At 50.1% G+C, this 15,967-nt stretch overlaps 1 protein-coding gene and 1 pseudogene across 9 annotated transcripts in view; both read left to right on the top strand.

Moving 5' to 3' along the window:
- The window catches only part of Fbrsl1 (fibrosin like 1), a 93,121-nt gene that overhangs the window by 68,312 nt on the left and 8,842 nt on the right, over window positions 1-15,967 (top strand). For 3 of the 9 annotated variants that reach the window (XM_031337323.1, XM_031337325.1, XM_031337330.1), the window contains 13 exons: window positions 553-598; window positions 2,490-2,808; window positions 2,964-3,184; window positions 3,548-3,616; window positions 3,787-4,016; window positions 4,673-4,723; window positions 5,615-5,683; window positions 5,803-5,832; window positions 6,007-6,078; window positions 7,468-7,597; window positions 10,214-10,291; window positions 10,485-10,568; window positions 10,729-10,930. In XM_031337323.1, coding sequence (XP_031193183.1) covers window positions 553-598; window positions 2,490-2,808; window positions 2,964-3,184; window positions 3,548-3,616; window positions 3,787-4,016; window positions 4,673-4,723; window positions 5,615-5,683; window positions 5,803-5,832; window positions 6,007-6,078; window positions 7,468-7,597; window positions 10,214-10,291; window positions 10,485-10,568; window positions 10,729-10,930 — 1,601 coding nt within the window. Of the gene's footprint in view, window positions 1-552; window positions 599-2,489; window positions 2,809-2,963; window positions 3,185-3,547; window positions 3,712-3,786; window positions 4,017-4,672; window positions 4,724-5,614; window positions 5,684-5,802; window positions 5,833-6,006; window positions 6,079-7,467; window positions 7,598-10,213; window positions 10,292-10,484; window positions 10,569-10,728; window positions 10,931-15,967 lie in introns of all 9 variants that reach the window. The other 6 variants (XM_031337324.1, XM_031337327.1, XM_031337328.1 and 3 more) reach the window with 6 other exon arrangements.
- On the top strand, window positions 14,006-14,124 carry LOC116071604 (annotated as a pseudogene).

Genomic DNA, 15,967 nt, shown 5'->3' with positions numbered 1-15,967 from the left:
CCTGACTTGGCCAGCCCCAGATGTTGAGAATGGCGCTAATACCACAACATGAGACACATCCCCTACCTGGTACCTAGTAGGACCACTACTATGGCACACAGCTGAATGTTTCCCAAGATATCTTCAAATGCAGCCTGGCACGTTTGTGATGGCAGTGTCAAGCCACAGTGTCAAAAGGTTGCACATCCATGAATTTTCTCTTTCTAACTCTCCAGGCACTGACTCTGTGCCCTGGACTGGGCACGAGGCAGCCGTAGTAAGGACTGTCCTCCCTTCTCTGCCTTCAGCCTATAGCTGAGACCCAGAGGTGGGCCACCTGCTAGGCCGCTGGCATTCTCAGACCGTTCTACCACAAGGCCGATATGCATGGCCCATTTTGAGCAAGTCCATTGAAGCTTTATGAACATTGTAAATATGTGTGCACAATGCCAAGTCCAGGACTAAGCGTGTCTTTCCTCAGAAGTGTATATTATACTAGGGACTGGGTTCTGCTGGGGTGGTGGGTGGCAGTCGCTCTCAGCTCCAGCCTGTCAGCCTCTTCTCTCTCCTCAGGCATCTGTGGGCTCTGAGAAGCTCTTTGCCCCGGCACCTGACAAAGGTGAGTGTCCGCCTCCCCACCAGCTTCCTGGGCCTCAGGTTGTAGAGACTCAAGGGCAGTAGGTGCCTTGGGAGCCTGTTTATCTCACAGGGTAGTCTAGAAACAGTGGAGCAAAGAGAAGCAGGTAGTGTAGGGAGCGGCTTTTGCTGATCACTGCAGGCATCAGAAAGAGACAGGTGTCAGAGTCTGCATGCGTGCTTGCATGAATGTATGCTAATGCATGCTGCAGCCAAGAGAATAAGGAGAGGTTGGACGAGTGTCAGCCATGGGGCTACTCCTTGTAGAACCCTGATCTTGTTTGCAGAATGGGGTCATAAGAGCTGGACCTAGTGGCCCAGGTCTCTCTTCCCAGCTATTTTGAAGGCTGAGGTGGGAGGATTAAAATTGGAGGCCATTGTGGGCTACAGAGTGAGTTTGTGATCCTGGGTGACTTAAAGCAACCCTGTTTGAAAAGTCAAAGAAGGCTAGAGAGAGCTCAGTAGCAGAGCACCTGCCTAACATGTTCAAGACTCATCTCCAACACTGAGGTAGCTCAGGGGTTAAGGTGGTACCAAGTGTGCACACTGCCTGCCAAGTCCATCTTCAGCGACTTGGAATTCAGTACCCAGAATCCACATCTTAGAGGGAGAGAACTGACTCCTACAAGTTCTCCTCTGAGCTCCACATGTGTACCATGGCATAGGCACACACAAGCTCATGCACACAATGTGAAGAAAGAAAATCTCAAAGAGAGATAAGGACATAGTATTGCACACCTTTGACCCCAGCACTTGGGAGGCAGAGGCAGGAGGATCTCTTGATTGTTTTGTTTTATTTTGATTTTTCAAGACAGGGTTTCTCTGTGTAGCCCTGGCTGTCCTGGAACTCACTCTGTAGACCAGGCTGGCCTTGAACTCAGAAATCCACCTGCCTCTAGGAGGATCTCTTGATTGTTAAGGCCAGCCTGATCTACAGAGCAAGCTTCAGGAGAGAGACCCTGTCGTCTTAAGGGGGAAGAGCATGGCTGGAGAAACAGGTCAGTGGTTAAGAAATTACCCTGCTCTCTAAGAGGATTACTAAAGTGTGGGTTCCAACACCCACACCAGTGCTCACACATGCTCCCAGGAGCCCAGCGCCTCTTCTCTCCTCATACTCTCACACTCAAAGAGACACACACCTTGAAAGTGCATGACTTTGAAACTAAAATAAATGTTTATTTTTAAGAGAAAAAGGGGGCTGAGGAGGGTAGTGCACTCCTTTAATGCCAGCACTTGGGAGGCAGGGGCAGGCGGATCTCTGAGTTCGAGGCCACTCCCTCAGGGTGAGTTCCAGGACAGCCAAGCTACACAGAGAAACCCTGTCTCGAAAAACCAAAAGGAAGGAAGGAAGGAAAAGGAGAAGAAGAAGGAAAAGAGGGGCTGGCGAGATGGTTGAGAGCACCCCAGGGTTAGATTCTCAGTACCCACATGGTGTTCCAGGTGATCTGATGCTCTCTTGTGGCCTCCACAGGCACCAGGTAAGCTGGTGGTGCACAGGATACATTCAGCCAAAACACTCACAAACAAAAAATAAACATAGGGGTTGGGGGAGAACCTCCCAGAAACTTTAAAGATTGGGCCTACAACAGCCTTATACCCTAGACTTACCTTAGGGCCTGGAATTCTTGACTTATGAAAAGGACCTGGGTGGGCACCAGAGAGGAGGCTGGCACACCTGAGCTCATCTGTGTGACCACGGTAATGACCAGGACTTCCTTATTCCTGTTGTGTTTCCCCATTGGATATAGGGACCATCACGGGACCCTTAGCATTGCGCCAAGAGCAGTGGCAGGGTCTGGACATTCTGGTTACCAGCAAGTGGTGCTTGGGCACACAGGGCCAGGTCCAACAACATACCTGCCCTTTCTCTGCAGGTTCTGGGAGAGGTGAGAAGTCAGAGGCCAAGGCAGGGGCAGTGCCCAAGGTGTCAGGCCTGGAGCGCAGCAGTGAGCTCAGCACGGAGGCTTTCCTGCCTGTCACCGCACCTGCACCCTCAGGACCTCCACCAGGAGCTCGGGCCAGCCCCCTGGTGAAGAGAGAAGCGCCCGTTGTACCTCACCACGTTCCGCAGCCACAGCTTACCCCGCAGCATCGGGGCTCACTCCCAACACACGTGCCTCTGTCCTTGGGCGCCTTCGTGGGCCCTGGCCCTGGCCAGGCGGCATCCAATAGCCTGCACCTGCACAGCCTCAGGTGAGGAGTGGGTGAGGCCACGGCCTGGGGTAGGGCTGTGGCTTCCTGCCCGTTTCAGGGCTGAGGGAGGTACTGTTGGGCTTGGAAAGGGACTGTGGCTATGGGATATCCAAGGTTCTGGGGACAAGGATGCCACTGAGCCCTATGTCCTGCAGCAGGAGCAGCAGCACTGTCAGTGGCACCCCTCTGGGCCTGGCAAAGCACGTGACACTGTCTCCACACGGCCCCGGCCCCCACCTGTCTACCTCACACCTGGCGCTCAGGTCCCAGGCGCAGCACCAGCACCACGCCGCGGCAATGTTCGCTGCCCCCCCAACACTGCCCCCGCCCCCAGCGTTGCCCGCCAGCAGCCTGGTTATCCCAGGACACCCCGCCGGTAGGTATTACACCCAGGGGTGCATGCTCAACCTCAGTGGGGCCCTGGGCCAGGATGGAAGAGGTGAAGATCCTGGGAGGTTTGTGAGCTAGCCCTTCGAGGGTAATGGTGGAGGGGCTCTTCTGAGGACTCTTGGGTCAGGCAGGCAGTCCCTACTTCGCATTGGCCTCCTCCACTTTTGCTGCTCCCAACTTCCAGAAGACCCCGAGTGGGGCCCAAGGCCCTCCTCTTACTTCTGGCTGGAACCTTCACCAATTTTTAATCTCTGAAGGATTTCTGAGCGGAGTCAGCCATCCATCCTGCAGGGCCAGTATCCCAGTCTGATGCTGGACAGGGCTCACAGACTTCTCTCCTTGCCTCTAGATGCCAGTCTGTTGATCTCATTCAACCAGCCAATCATGTATTGCCAGCCTCATTCGGGGATTCTGATTGGTACTTGGTCACAGGCTCCTCTCTTACCTCCACCCCTGGGCCCGCAAGTAGCAAGCGGCCACCACGGCTTGGCCTGCCGACCCCGGGAGTGCCAGGTGACTATCCGCCTCGCCCCGCTGGGAGCCCACGGCCAACGTGCCTCTCTGTCTCTCTCTCTTTTTCTCTTGTAGATCACGAACTGCTCAGGCAAGAGCTGAACACGCGGTTTCTGGTGCAGAACGCGGAGCGGCCTGGCGCCTCCCTGGGCCCGGGGGCTCTGCTGCGAGCCGAGTTCCACCAGCACACGCACCAGCACACGCACCAGCACACACACCAGCACACACACCAGCACCAACACACATTCGCCCCCTTTGCGGGGCTGCCCCCGACGCCGCTTATGCCGCCCACCGCACCCTCGCCGGTGCGTAGGCCTGAGTGCTGGCTGCTGGCGGGGCGGGCTGGGTGGGACAGGTAGCTGTACACACAGATGCACACTCACTCGCATGCACATAGGCGTGAGCAGACAGCCCTGGTATCTCCTGCCGGTGTGTGTAGACCCCACTTGACTGTCATGCTGGGTATTGGGCTGCTGGCCTGAATCCCAGCCCACCTCCCCTGCCAGGGACTATCCTGGGCTGGCTGCAACAGTGCTCAGTCTTAGGCCTGACCTCAGTTCTCAGAGTCTAGACAAAACTAGGCTGCACGGACCAGGCCATTGCAGTCCTCTTGCAATGTGTCCCTTGGTCCATTTCCACTTTGTTGCGTGCAACCACTTCCTCTCTTTGTCATAGCCTGGGTGTTCATGGCTCTCCTACCTTACTTCTTCAGCCAGGGCTTCATGCCTACTCCCCTATCTAGTACCTCGGCTGAGTAAACACCAACCTCTTTGACCCAGGAGCCTGGGCCCCACAAGGCCAGGGGCCAGTGCTCTCAAGGAGCCGGGTGACACCAGGCCATCTGCTTCAGAAAGCAGTAGCCGTCCTGGTCACTGCCCAACCCAGCCGTGGGTGGGTTCTGGGCCAATGGAGGGCGTTAGGCCTGTATAGGAAGTCTTACCTTTGCTTTCTTCCCTTGCAGTTTGACAAGTTCTCACCCAAGCTGGACAGCCCCTACTTCCGACATTCCAACGTGAGTCCCTGTGCTCTGGCCCAGATTACAGCCTGCTGGGGGTGTGAGGAAGCTACAGACTTGTCCACGCTTCCTTCTGGATGCTGGGGAAGGGGCAAAGCAGTGCTCAAGGGCCCACCACCATGTGGGGCTCACAGCCCAGAACACTCTCTCTCTCTTGAAGCTCTTCCCGCCCTTCCCTCCCACGGGCCCTGGGCTGCCCACCCTGCTTGCATACCCTGGCCCCTTTCGGTCCCTTCAGGACACTTTTGAGCCCAAGGTACAGCTGCTCCTGGCAGGGAGGAGGCTGGTAGGTGAGTGGGTTTAGGGCATGGGGCCGGGCTACTGACTAGCTCCAATTCTTGTTGCCATCTGGCCTTACTATGAGCGACCCCTGCTGGTTGAGGGCAGTCAGAAAGCCTGCTAACTGAGCACGCAGGAGTTGCCCAACTGTGGCAGTGAAACCCATTACCTTGTCCAGGAGGGAAGGAGCGGAAGAGCCAGGAGCTGAGCAGGAGAGGTTCCATGGCCTCTGCCTCCAAACAGAATGGAGGCCCCATTTCACTTAAGCTCCCTTTGCTCACACAAAAGCTCCCCAATTCTCCAGGCCTAGGGACTACGTTTGCTCCTTTCCCAGAGTACTGTCTTACCCTGGTTTGTAGGTGCCTCTCAGAGTGAGGCAATCCGTTCTCCCCAGTGATGTCATAAGCCAGTCTTCCTGCCTTGGCAAGTCCTTTTGACTGAAGGGGAAGTGGTCTTATGATGGGACTGAGGTAACTGTGCAAGATCCCACCAGCATACCAAAGCTTAGTCTATCCCAGAATTTGGGCCTCCCAGAGGCCTCTTTGCTTCCTCCCTCCTCAGCCTATAGGGTCCCTCATGCTCATTCTCCCTCTCTCCCTGCCCCTTCAGACTTCAAACTCAATCGAGATAACAGGCCGGTCCAGTGCGGTTCACACTTTCCTGCAGAAAGCCCCTGGGGTAGGTGTCAATAGTCACCCATGTAAGTTGCAGCATACCACTCAGGTGCTGTCTCTCCCAGCCCTGGGCCTGTGTTCCCACAGAGACTGGACATGACCCATCTCTCCTATTCACCACAGGTGTCTGATCCATACCGGACAGCAGTCAGGGTGAGTGAGTGCATGCTGGGAAGAGGAGTTGGAAGCACACCCAGGGCTGTGGCTGGGAAGGACTCCGGTTCTCTCCTGGGTGGCCTTGGGGTGGTCCTGATGGTAGGAATCTGGGGAAGATGAGGCCTGGGAAGAGGCGCTGGGCTCTCTGAGCACATCCCGGTCCTGCCACAGAAACCAGGGAAGTGGTGTGCGGTACACGTGCAGATCGCCTGGCAGATCTACCACCAGCAGCAGAAGATGAAGGTGAGGCCGGGCCAGGCAGGTGCACTGCCAGGGCCTCCATGGTGGGGCCATTTGGGAGGACTCTAGGGTGCGTGATGAGAGGCACTGGCCAGCTCCAAGGTCACAGTGAGGAACATTCATGGAACTGCCCGGGAGGAGCCTGGGTTGGGAAGACAGTGCATGTGTGCAATACAGATATTACCCATGATGCACTGCACCTTTGTGTATAGTTGTAAAGGTCTCCTAAAAGACCTTAGTAAGGTCAGCAGAGAGGGACTTATGCACATGCCTTGGTGGCGGTAGGAAGGTACTGCAGTGTAGATTTCCAGGACTGGACAGGTGAAACTCAGGGGTGACCAGTGATTCCTGAGTGATCCCTGGTGAGATTTTAGGAAATAAGGGCTTAGTTCTCACTCAGCTGTGAATGACATATGTAGATGTAGGCATACAAGGTTTACCTGCCTCCCACTTGCTCCCACCTAACACAGAACACTCCAACATGGTGATGTGTAAACACCACACACACACACACACACACACAGGAGTGGGGTGGGGATGACATACTTTAGGAAGTAGGAGGAACATGAGCCCCCAAATGCCGGCCATAGCAAAGTGTGGCAGGCAGGGCAGGTCACACAGGCAAGGGTGGAAGTGAAAGGACAGCAACCTTGTCCTCGTCCTCAGAGCCACACTCAGTGGAGCCTCTGGCCACAGCCCTCAAGGGATGGCCAGCACAAAGGACAAGCACTCCGGGTCTGCATAAGTTTAATTAAGTGGTTTAGGGGTTTCATTTGTGTATGTGTGCTTATATGAGTGTGCACCTGCTTATGCAATACATGTGTGCATGGCATGCATTTGGAGGTCAGAGACAACTTGAAGGAGTTGGATTTCTCTTTCTACCATGTGGGCCCTACAACTTGAAGGCAGGTCCTCAGGCTTAGCGGCAGGAACCTCTACCCGCTGAGCCATCTTATTGCTCTAGATTCATGTTTTTAAACATAAATTGCATCATTGGACAAAAAGCAAATTTGGAACCACTTAGGCCTGTGGATATGCTTTTTCAGCTGAATTTTGTGAAATCTAAATGAAGATATTTTCTGTGAAATGAAATATACAAATAGGCTATTTTATAAAGAATACACCGACTGAAAGCCATGGTATAAAGGTGGTGTGTGCCATTGTGGCTCCGTGCATTGCATACTGTAGTAAAGTTTTGGTTCTCCGTTCCAGATGAAACCCACTAAAACTGGCTTTTCTTCCCCTTTCCTGGGGCTGCCAGAGCATGGGCAGTTCCTAAGGAGGCGCCTCCAGTGAGGTCCCTGTATAGTCTAGGCCACCAGCTCAGGTTCTGCCTGGGACACTGGCCAAGCCTCTGCACACAGCCTTGGCACACACTCTGTCCCTCTGCAGATGCAGCTGGACCCCCACAAGCTAGAGGTTGGCACAAAGCTGGACCTGTTCAGCCGGCCTCCTGCCCCAGGCATGTTCTCTGGGTTCCACTACCCACAGGACCTGGCCCGGCCCCTCTTCTCCAGCACAGGTGAGACCAAGGGCAGCTGGGATCAGGGGTCTGTCTGTCTTGTCTGGTATGGGGATAAGAGTCTTTCCCAGGGCCCTTGCACAGTGTTCTTTCTTTCTATCTACTGCTGGTTCCAGTCCAAAGGCCCCATGGTTCCCCAAGCCAGCCCATGTATACTATGACCCTGGTGCTTCTAACTCAAGACCCTGGCACTGCGTGTCACCTGGGCCCTGTCCCACATTACCTGATGCTTGGTGACCTGGTCCCTCCTCATCCTGGCATCACTCATCACTGGGACTCTATCTTCTTTAAGCTCAACACCCCCAGGACAGTATCTGTGCTGTCTCCACATATAGGAAGCTGTTTCCAACAGCCTGTGTCCCAGCCTTCCCTAAGTGCATGGCAGTGCAGTTATTTGCTCTTAGCTTTGGAAGCCCTTTGCAACAAGACTTCATGCCCAGGGTTGATTGGGGACCCTGTCTGACATGTATCCAAATCCCACCTCTAAAGGAGGAAAAAAAAGAGACTCACCATGAGGCTATGTGAATGAAGTCTAGACGCAGTATGCGCTGCAGATCCGTTATGGACATGAGAGGAACTTCCTTAAACTCAAAACCTGAACCCAGATAGATATTGGTAGAGACAAATTGAAGGCCTCTCTGAGAAAGTTCTTCCAGGCTGTGTGCATGCACACATGTGCACACACATGTGAAGGCTGCCTTCCCTCTGCAGGATCCCTCTTCTTCCACAAGGTCTCAGGTCTGTTACCTCAGAGCTCCAGATACCTCATTCTATTCATCCTCTTCCCACTGGTGCCTATTTGTGGTGGATGAGGGCAAGTATATTTTCACCTTTGCTAACACGTTAGGATGGCAGAGCTGACTAGCTACCCAGATCTGGCCTCACAGTGTGGTGGCTTTCCTCATCCCTGGATTTGGCATCCTGGTAGCCTCTGGACTGGACTGGCCTGGCCCTCAGATCTAGACCCTCAAAGCAGAGGTGTTCCTGATGGCTGCCAACCTGGCTGAAGCCCTGGGGCATAACTCTTAGTGCTCTGCAAGGTCTCATGTTCATCCATCCCTCAGTCCCTGTCTTGGATGACCACCACCTCCCTACTTCCCAAAGTTGTCTGTCTTCTTAAACCTGCCCAGTGTTGCCGGGCGGTGGTGGTGCACGCCTTTAATCCCAGCACTTGGGAGGCAGAGGCAGGCTGATTTCTGAGTTGGAGGCCAGCCTGGTCTACAGAATGAGTTCCAGGACAGCCAGGGCTATACAGAGAAACCCTGTCTCCAAAAAAAAAACAAAACAAAAACCTGCCTAGTGTCCAGCAGACATTTGATATTTTTACTGGAATTGAGTTGAAACTATACGAGAAGGAAAATTCATTCCAATCTATCAGCAAGGCACAGCCCTGTTGTGTAAGAGTACAGACACGTTCCTGCATGTTTATGTCTCACTCATCCTCATTAGAAAATTACAGTTAGCTAAAAAAAAAAAAAAAAATTGAGAGTGTATAGACCAACAATACAAGGGTACTTAGTTCCTCATGTCCTGAGGAACAGTGTAGAAACCCTCTCTTTAATGGTTAGCCCCGGCTCTTTTCAGAGACTAAAGTAGCTCTTATTGCCTAGCCCCCCGCCTGCATATCTTTCCCTTCACTAATCTGCCAGGTTCATTGAAATATTAAACATAAGACTTTCTCTCTGGCATCTGTATTCCCTTGACCTTTATTTCTTTGCTGTCCCTTTCCTAACTAAATTGGGAGCTTAGAGAATTGAGAGTTCAGCTTTCTCCCAATGTTTACAACTTCTGCTCATCTCCCAAACTGCACCAGTGGATTTCAATTGCTCTGAGAGGGCTGATTTCTGTGCCCAATTGAGGAGATGGGTTGATTTGCTTGTTAGAGCCTCAGTGCAGGCCAAAAGCTCTGACAGCTGGAGTGGGAAGTTCACCTGAATCTGCCCTCTTTGAGTAAATATGTGCCCCACTGCTGCCCCCTCACCTGCTGCTCTCCCACCTGCTCCTCCCCCATCTGCTGCCCTCACCACCTGCTGCTCCCCCCACCTACCACCTCCCCACCTGCCCCATGCAGGATGGGCTCTTGATAGGTTCCAGCACTGGTCTCCCTAGTCACCCCCTTCAGCAGTCCCCGCACTGCTCTCCACACTTGGTTCTGGGTTTGGTTATTGGAGATGCCAAGTCAGGTACCAAAGTGACCCTTGCAGGCAGAACCTATGTTCAGGGACTTCACAGAAGGCTGTGGACCCAAGACCACCTGCCTCCCTTGGGTCATCTGGGTCATTTTTAGCTCCAGTTTTAAACCCACTCTCCCTTGGGAATCAGTACATTATGGTTCACTTACTTGGGCCTCCTCCATTTTTGCCCACATCTTGGCTTCTCTGTATGAGCTGTACTACAGTCAGAACCATTGCCCCTGCCCACTCTGGGGCCCCCAGGGGCCTCCAGATCTGAATTCCAACCTCATGATCTAACTATATACCTACACGGTGATGTAGACGTGAAAGAATGGGAGATAGAGGCTTCCAAAGGAAACTGGGGTGTCTTACCTGTGACCCACCCTAGAAGCAGGAGGTCCCAGGTCTGGTGGCTCTGTCAACCTGGTTACTCTCCACCCAGGTGCCACCCATCCAGCCGCCAACCCATTCGGACCCTCAGCTCATCATGGCAGCTTCCTGCCCACTGGTCACCTGACAGGTAGGTGACTTGGGAGCCTGGGTGGCATCTTCCATGGGATAGAGAGGGATATGAGTGGTGCCACAACCTTTCAGACCAGTATGGGTGGCACTTGCCCAGACTAGAAGCTTCCAGGCCACTCTATGAGTTTGGGGTCAGGGTGGAAGACTTGTAGATTTCAGACCCCTTCTTATCCTCTCCTCATCCCCTGCAGACCCTTTTAGCAGATCCAGCACTTTCGGAGGCCTCGGGAGCCTGAGCAGCCATGCGTTTGGAGGCCTGGGCAGCCATGCACTAAGTAAGTGACTGGCCACGTCCATTCCAACACCCTTCACCCTCCTGTCTGTCCTGCACCCTGACTTCCCTCTAGGGAGCCTCTTCGGATTGAGCAATGCAGTGTTGATGGGCATCGTGCCCAGCTCACCTGCCTGGCCCTCTGTCTTCATCTCCCACTTTAGCACCAGGGAGCAGCATCTTTGCCCCCAAGGAGGGCACAGCTTTGCTCGGCCTGCCCAGCCCCCATGACACTTGGAACCGGCTGCACCGGGTGCCACCCTCCTTTCCTACCCCGCCCCCGTGGCCCAAGCCAGACACGGAGCGCCTCTCAGCCCTGACCAACCATGACCGAGAGCCTGACAAGGGCCAGGAAGAGCATGAGAGGTGAGTTCTTCTGGCCCGGAGACCTCCCTGCCTGGTTTGGTTTCTCACCAGGCAAGTCTGTTAGATCAGGATTGATCACAGCAATAACATGAAAATAATAGAGAAGATTTGTCCATGGGAGTGTAGGCCGGGCGCTTGGAGGCTTTACAAGTCAGAAGGGGGAACTTTTAGGGTGGAAGATTCAATCTGCAGATCTACCCCTCCCAGTCTCACAGCTGTAAATACCAGCAAAGGTCGGTTTGTTAACCTCGTCAGGAGCTTCCTGCAGATGTTCTCAGTACATCAACTTAACCTGTCTGGAGTTTCTCAGCTTTCCTGAGGCTTGTAGGTCATTAACCCTTGGTTCCAGACCCCAAGAACATATACAGGGAGTTTGGGGGGTAGACAGCATATCCTCTTTAATTTTCACAGCCAAAAATTATCTAATTGGTCCTGAGGGATAGTAAGCTGACCTGAATGAGAGCTGACCAGACAGGGAGGTGAATTCACATAAAGAGGCCCTCAGTCCAGCTATTTTGGCTCCAAGTTCCAAAAGAAAAAATGCCCAGAGTTGCGATGAGTTATATGTCCCATTCGCCCCCTTTTAGAGGTCATCTGACTGCTGCTAGGGGTTTGGGGACACAGCCCACCTAACTGTCTCGTAGCTGGCAGCAGGGTTGTTTTAGGGCAGCAATTAGAGTACCTCTGTGGGATGATGTTTGCCATTACTAAAGGAAGGGAACAGGCCAGCCAGCCATGTCATAGGTGTCAGCAAGACCAGTGGCTTTAGTCACTGTAGTTTGTTGTAAGATGTGAGGCCACTGATTTTGTGGAAGAGCTTCAGACATTTGTCACTGGCCAGCATAAGTTAAGAATTACCCATCAGAGCTCCTTTAATACAACTTTGTGAAGAACATTAAGAGACTAAAGTTGATGAGGAAATTTTTTTTAAAGATTTATTTATTATATGCAAGTACACTGTAGCTGTCTTCAGACACTCCAGAAGAGGGCATCAGACCCCATTATACATGGTTGTGGTTGCTAGGATTTGAACTCAGGACCTCCGGAAGATCAGTCAGTGCTCTTAACTACTGAGCCATCTCTCTAGTTAGTAAGGTAAAATATAATTGTACAGCTCACTGAACCATGTACCAGAGCCCCATAGGAACAAGCACTTGGAAAGTTTGTAAGAAAAGTTAATTAAAGACTATCTAATTGACATTGTATTGGGTCCCTATTATAGGATTGTCTAGCAGTGTCCCAAGGATACCACTGGATATCCTGAATAATTTCCCAGACCTTTAAGTCTGACGACAGAGTATCTGGCAGCACCTCAGGGTACTTAGGGCGCAGAAAGACATAACACTGTGAGAAGAAATATTGTTCCATGGCTGATAAATACAAATTTTAGATTTGACCTCAGTATTTAAGAATATAGATCTGCTTTTCTCAGCTGTAGGGAGACAATCCTCAGCTGAAGTAATCGAAAGGTCACATCCTCTATCTGGGTAGTACCTATATCAGGAAGAGCTGTTAGTGAGAAATAATTATTCAAGTAACATTTCACGTGCCGAAGTATAATCTGAAGATTAAACCGAAAGAAACACACTGATCATTTTAATTCTGGATAGACTTTCCTACTGAGTGGCTAAGACCACATAGGTAGCCAAAATTAAATTTTGTTTTGTTTTGTTTTGTTTTTGAGACAGGGTTTCTCTGTGTAGCTCTGGCTGTCCTGGAACTCACTCTGTAGACCAGGCTGGCCTCGGATTCAGAAATCTGCCTGCCTCTGCCTCCCAAGTGCTAAGATTAAAGGTGTGTGCCACCACTGCCTAGCACAAAATTAACTTTTGGTTTTTTGTACTGTCAGGACCAATTAAGGAGCCAATCCTCAGGGGTCACTGGGTATGGGAGGAACCTCTGGCTCCTCTGCTCTGTCTTTTCCCAGTCAGTCTGTCTCTATTGACGGGAGAAGTCAAAGAACTATGTGACCACTGTTTAATAGTATGGAGGAAACTTTCCATCTTGTTGATTTTCCTCTGCAGACTGGACACTGGTTAGAATATACCAGATAGAAGTCAGACATTTTCAATATTAGACATGTATTTTAATTAGTCATTTATTAGTAATTGTTAATCTTTGACTTTGGGAACATGTATTTTATATGTGGATCTCATCCTCTGTGTACCTTCAATACCTTATTCAGACCTTCAAAACCTGAAAAAGCCTTCCAGTTTTCTTTTTCATTCCAAAAGCATCCAGCCAGCCATCTTGGCCTTTCTACATAACAATAAAACAATTTCATCTTTACATCCTTCTAACTTTTTTCCTTAATACCATGAAATGTAATAACATTAACAAATGAATTTCCTATCTGCTCTGAGAACTGTTTCCCCTGGGGAGGGAGGGAAGCTAAGCAGTGTCTGTACCCTCCTTGTAAGTTCCTACTGACAAACCAAAGTTCACATTCATCAGAGTTCACCCAGGGAAACCAGTGAGTTTATTGGATTTACTTGAGAGAAATGAATTGGTAAGGCTTGCTGATGGGGGTGTGGGTGGCCCTGAAGCAAGTCACCCTGAAAAGTCTTAAAAAGTCTTTGCTCAGTCAGTATGCATGAGGCCTTTCTTTTTTTTTTTAACAGACACATAGATGAATCCCTCACCCTTTGTTTTCATGAATGGTGCCTTAGATGCTGGTCTTCTGCTGTGATGAGAGAGACACCATGCCCAAAGCAACGTACAAAAGAGAACATTTAGTTCAGGGCTTGCTTAAAGTTTCAGAGTTAGTCCATTTTCATCATGGCAAAGAGCATGGCAGCAGGTAGGCATAGTGCTGGAGCAGTAACTGAGAGCGACATCTGATTTACTAGTAGCAGGCTGAGAGAGCCCAAGACTGGGCCTAGTGTGGGCTTTGAAACCCCAAAGCCCACCTCCGGTAATACACCTCCTCCAACAAGACCACACCTTAGTCCTTCTCAAATAGTTCCACCAACTGGGGACCAAGCATTCGAATATATGACCCTGTGGGGGCCACAAATGGCCTGTCCGTTCTATCTTTTTTGTGAAGTGGTACTGACATTTAAAAAGTTCTGGCTGGTCTATGGCCATTCCACCCTGAACTCTCCCAATCTCATCTGATGTTGGGAGCTAAGCAGGGTCGGGCCTGGTTAGTACTTGGATGGGAGACCGCCTGGAAATACCTGGTGCTGTAGGCTTTAAAAAAAAAAAAAAGTTCTGGCTGGCCAGGCGGTGGTGGCGCACACCTATAATCCCAGCACTTGGGAGGCAGAGGCAGGCGGATTTCTGAGTTGGAGGCCAACCTGGTCTACAGAGTGAGTTCCAGGATAGCCAGGGCTACACAGGGAAACCCTGTCTCAATAAAACAAAAACAAAAATAAAAGTAGTAGTGGTCAAAATATCCTTTAGATGTTGTATTTTTTTTTTTTGGTCCTTTTTTTTTTTTTTTTTTTTTTTTAAAGATTTATTTATTTATTATATGTAAGTACACTGTAGCTGTCTTCAGATGTACCAGACGAGAGCGTCAGATCTCATTATGGGTGGTTGTGAGCCACCATGTGGTTGCTGGGATTTGAACTCATGACCTTCCGAAGAGCAGTCGGTGCTCTTCCCTGCTGAGCCATCTCACCAGCCCTAGATGTTGTATTTTATATGTATATCATCATATACATTTGAGAAGCACAGTTCTCTTCCTGCTCATCTTATCCAAATGGAGGGCAGTTGTCCAGTGGGAAGATGTGTCCTAGAGTAGGAAGGAATAATCATCTCGTGAAGACTCCTTATTTCTAGTTTTTAAATTATTTTCAATTATGTGTATGGGTATGTCTGTGTACAGGCATATGCATGTGAGTGTAGATGCCCTTAGAGGTGAGAGGTGTCAGATCCCCCTGTAGCTGGAGTTAGAGGTGGTTATGAGCGACCTGATGTGGGTGCTGGGAAATGAACTCTAGTGCTCTTGAATAATATGATTGCTGAGTTACCTCTCCAACAAGGCTTGATCACCTCTTAAGAGCTATTTTATATCTTTAAGCAAGGAGGACCATGTTATAGAACCAGAATTGAGACAAGGATTAAAGAGATAGATAATAACTTAACTATGTGTTTTCCTTAAAAGCAGATTTTAGATTTAGAAACTCAATGTTAATTCTTCCAAAGAAAGGTTCAGGGACATTAGCCATATCTGTTTGTTTTACCTATGTGGTCATATTGATTAAATGTATTTTTGTCTTCTATCATTTCATTTCTTAAAATTTTGGTTTTACTAAGAACAAAATGAAGTTGGGTCAAGTTTAACAACTTTAGTTTACATGAGCACTTACATTAACTACATGATATTAAAAAACAAGCCATAGTCATGTAGACAGAGAGTATGTATTCATACTCATACAGAGGATATATTTTTAAAATTTGTTTTTATGTACATTGGGGTTTTTTAAAGAATTATTTATTTTATGTATATGAGTACACCATTGCTCTCTTCAGACACACCAGAAGAGGGCATCAAACCCCATTACAGATGGTTGTGAGCCACCATGTGGTTGGGAATTGAACTCAGGACCTCTGGAAGAGCAGTCAGTGCTCTTAACTACTGAGCCATCTCTCCAGCCCCTATACATTGGTGTTTTGACTGCATTGTATATCTGTGTGAGGTGTCGGATCCCCTGGAACAGGAATTGCAGACAGTTGTGAGCTACCATGTAGGTGCTGGGAATTGAACCTGGGTCCTCTGGAAGAACAATCAGTACACTTAATCACTGAGCGATTTCTCCAGCCCCAAGATATATTGTAATGAATCCAAATTTCTAATCTGATTGTTTGTTGGAATTGTTTTTTTATAGTCCACTTTGTGAAAGGGAAACTTAACATAAAGCAGATACATGTAGAACAAAAGAGTATTGGAGGGGAGAGGGAACATTTTATCTCAGAGGAATCCAGGCCTGGAGATTGAGACCCAGCAGTGCCTGCCTGCCATAGCAGCTCCTCACTGGGAGCAACTTTTCCCATGGACCTCTGTTAGGATCTGTGCTTTACCAAGGCTTA

Source organism: Mastomys coucha, unplaced genomic scaffold (genome assembly GCF_008632895.1).
Source record: "Mastomys coucha isolate ucsf_1 unplaced genomic scaffold, UCSF_Mcou_1 pScaffold22, whole genome shotgun sequence".
Classification (NCBI taxonomy): Eukaryota; Metazoa; Chordata; class Mammalia; order Rodentia; family Muridae; genus Mastomys; species Mastomys coucha.
Note: the sequence above shows the minus strand (reverse complement) of the source record. Positions and strands in the feature narration are given on the sequence as shown.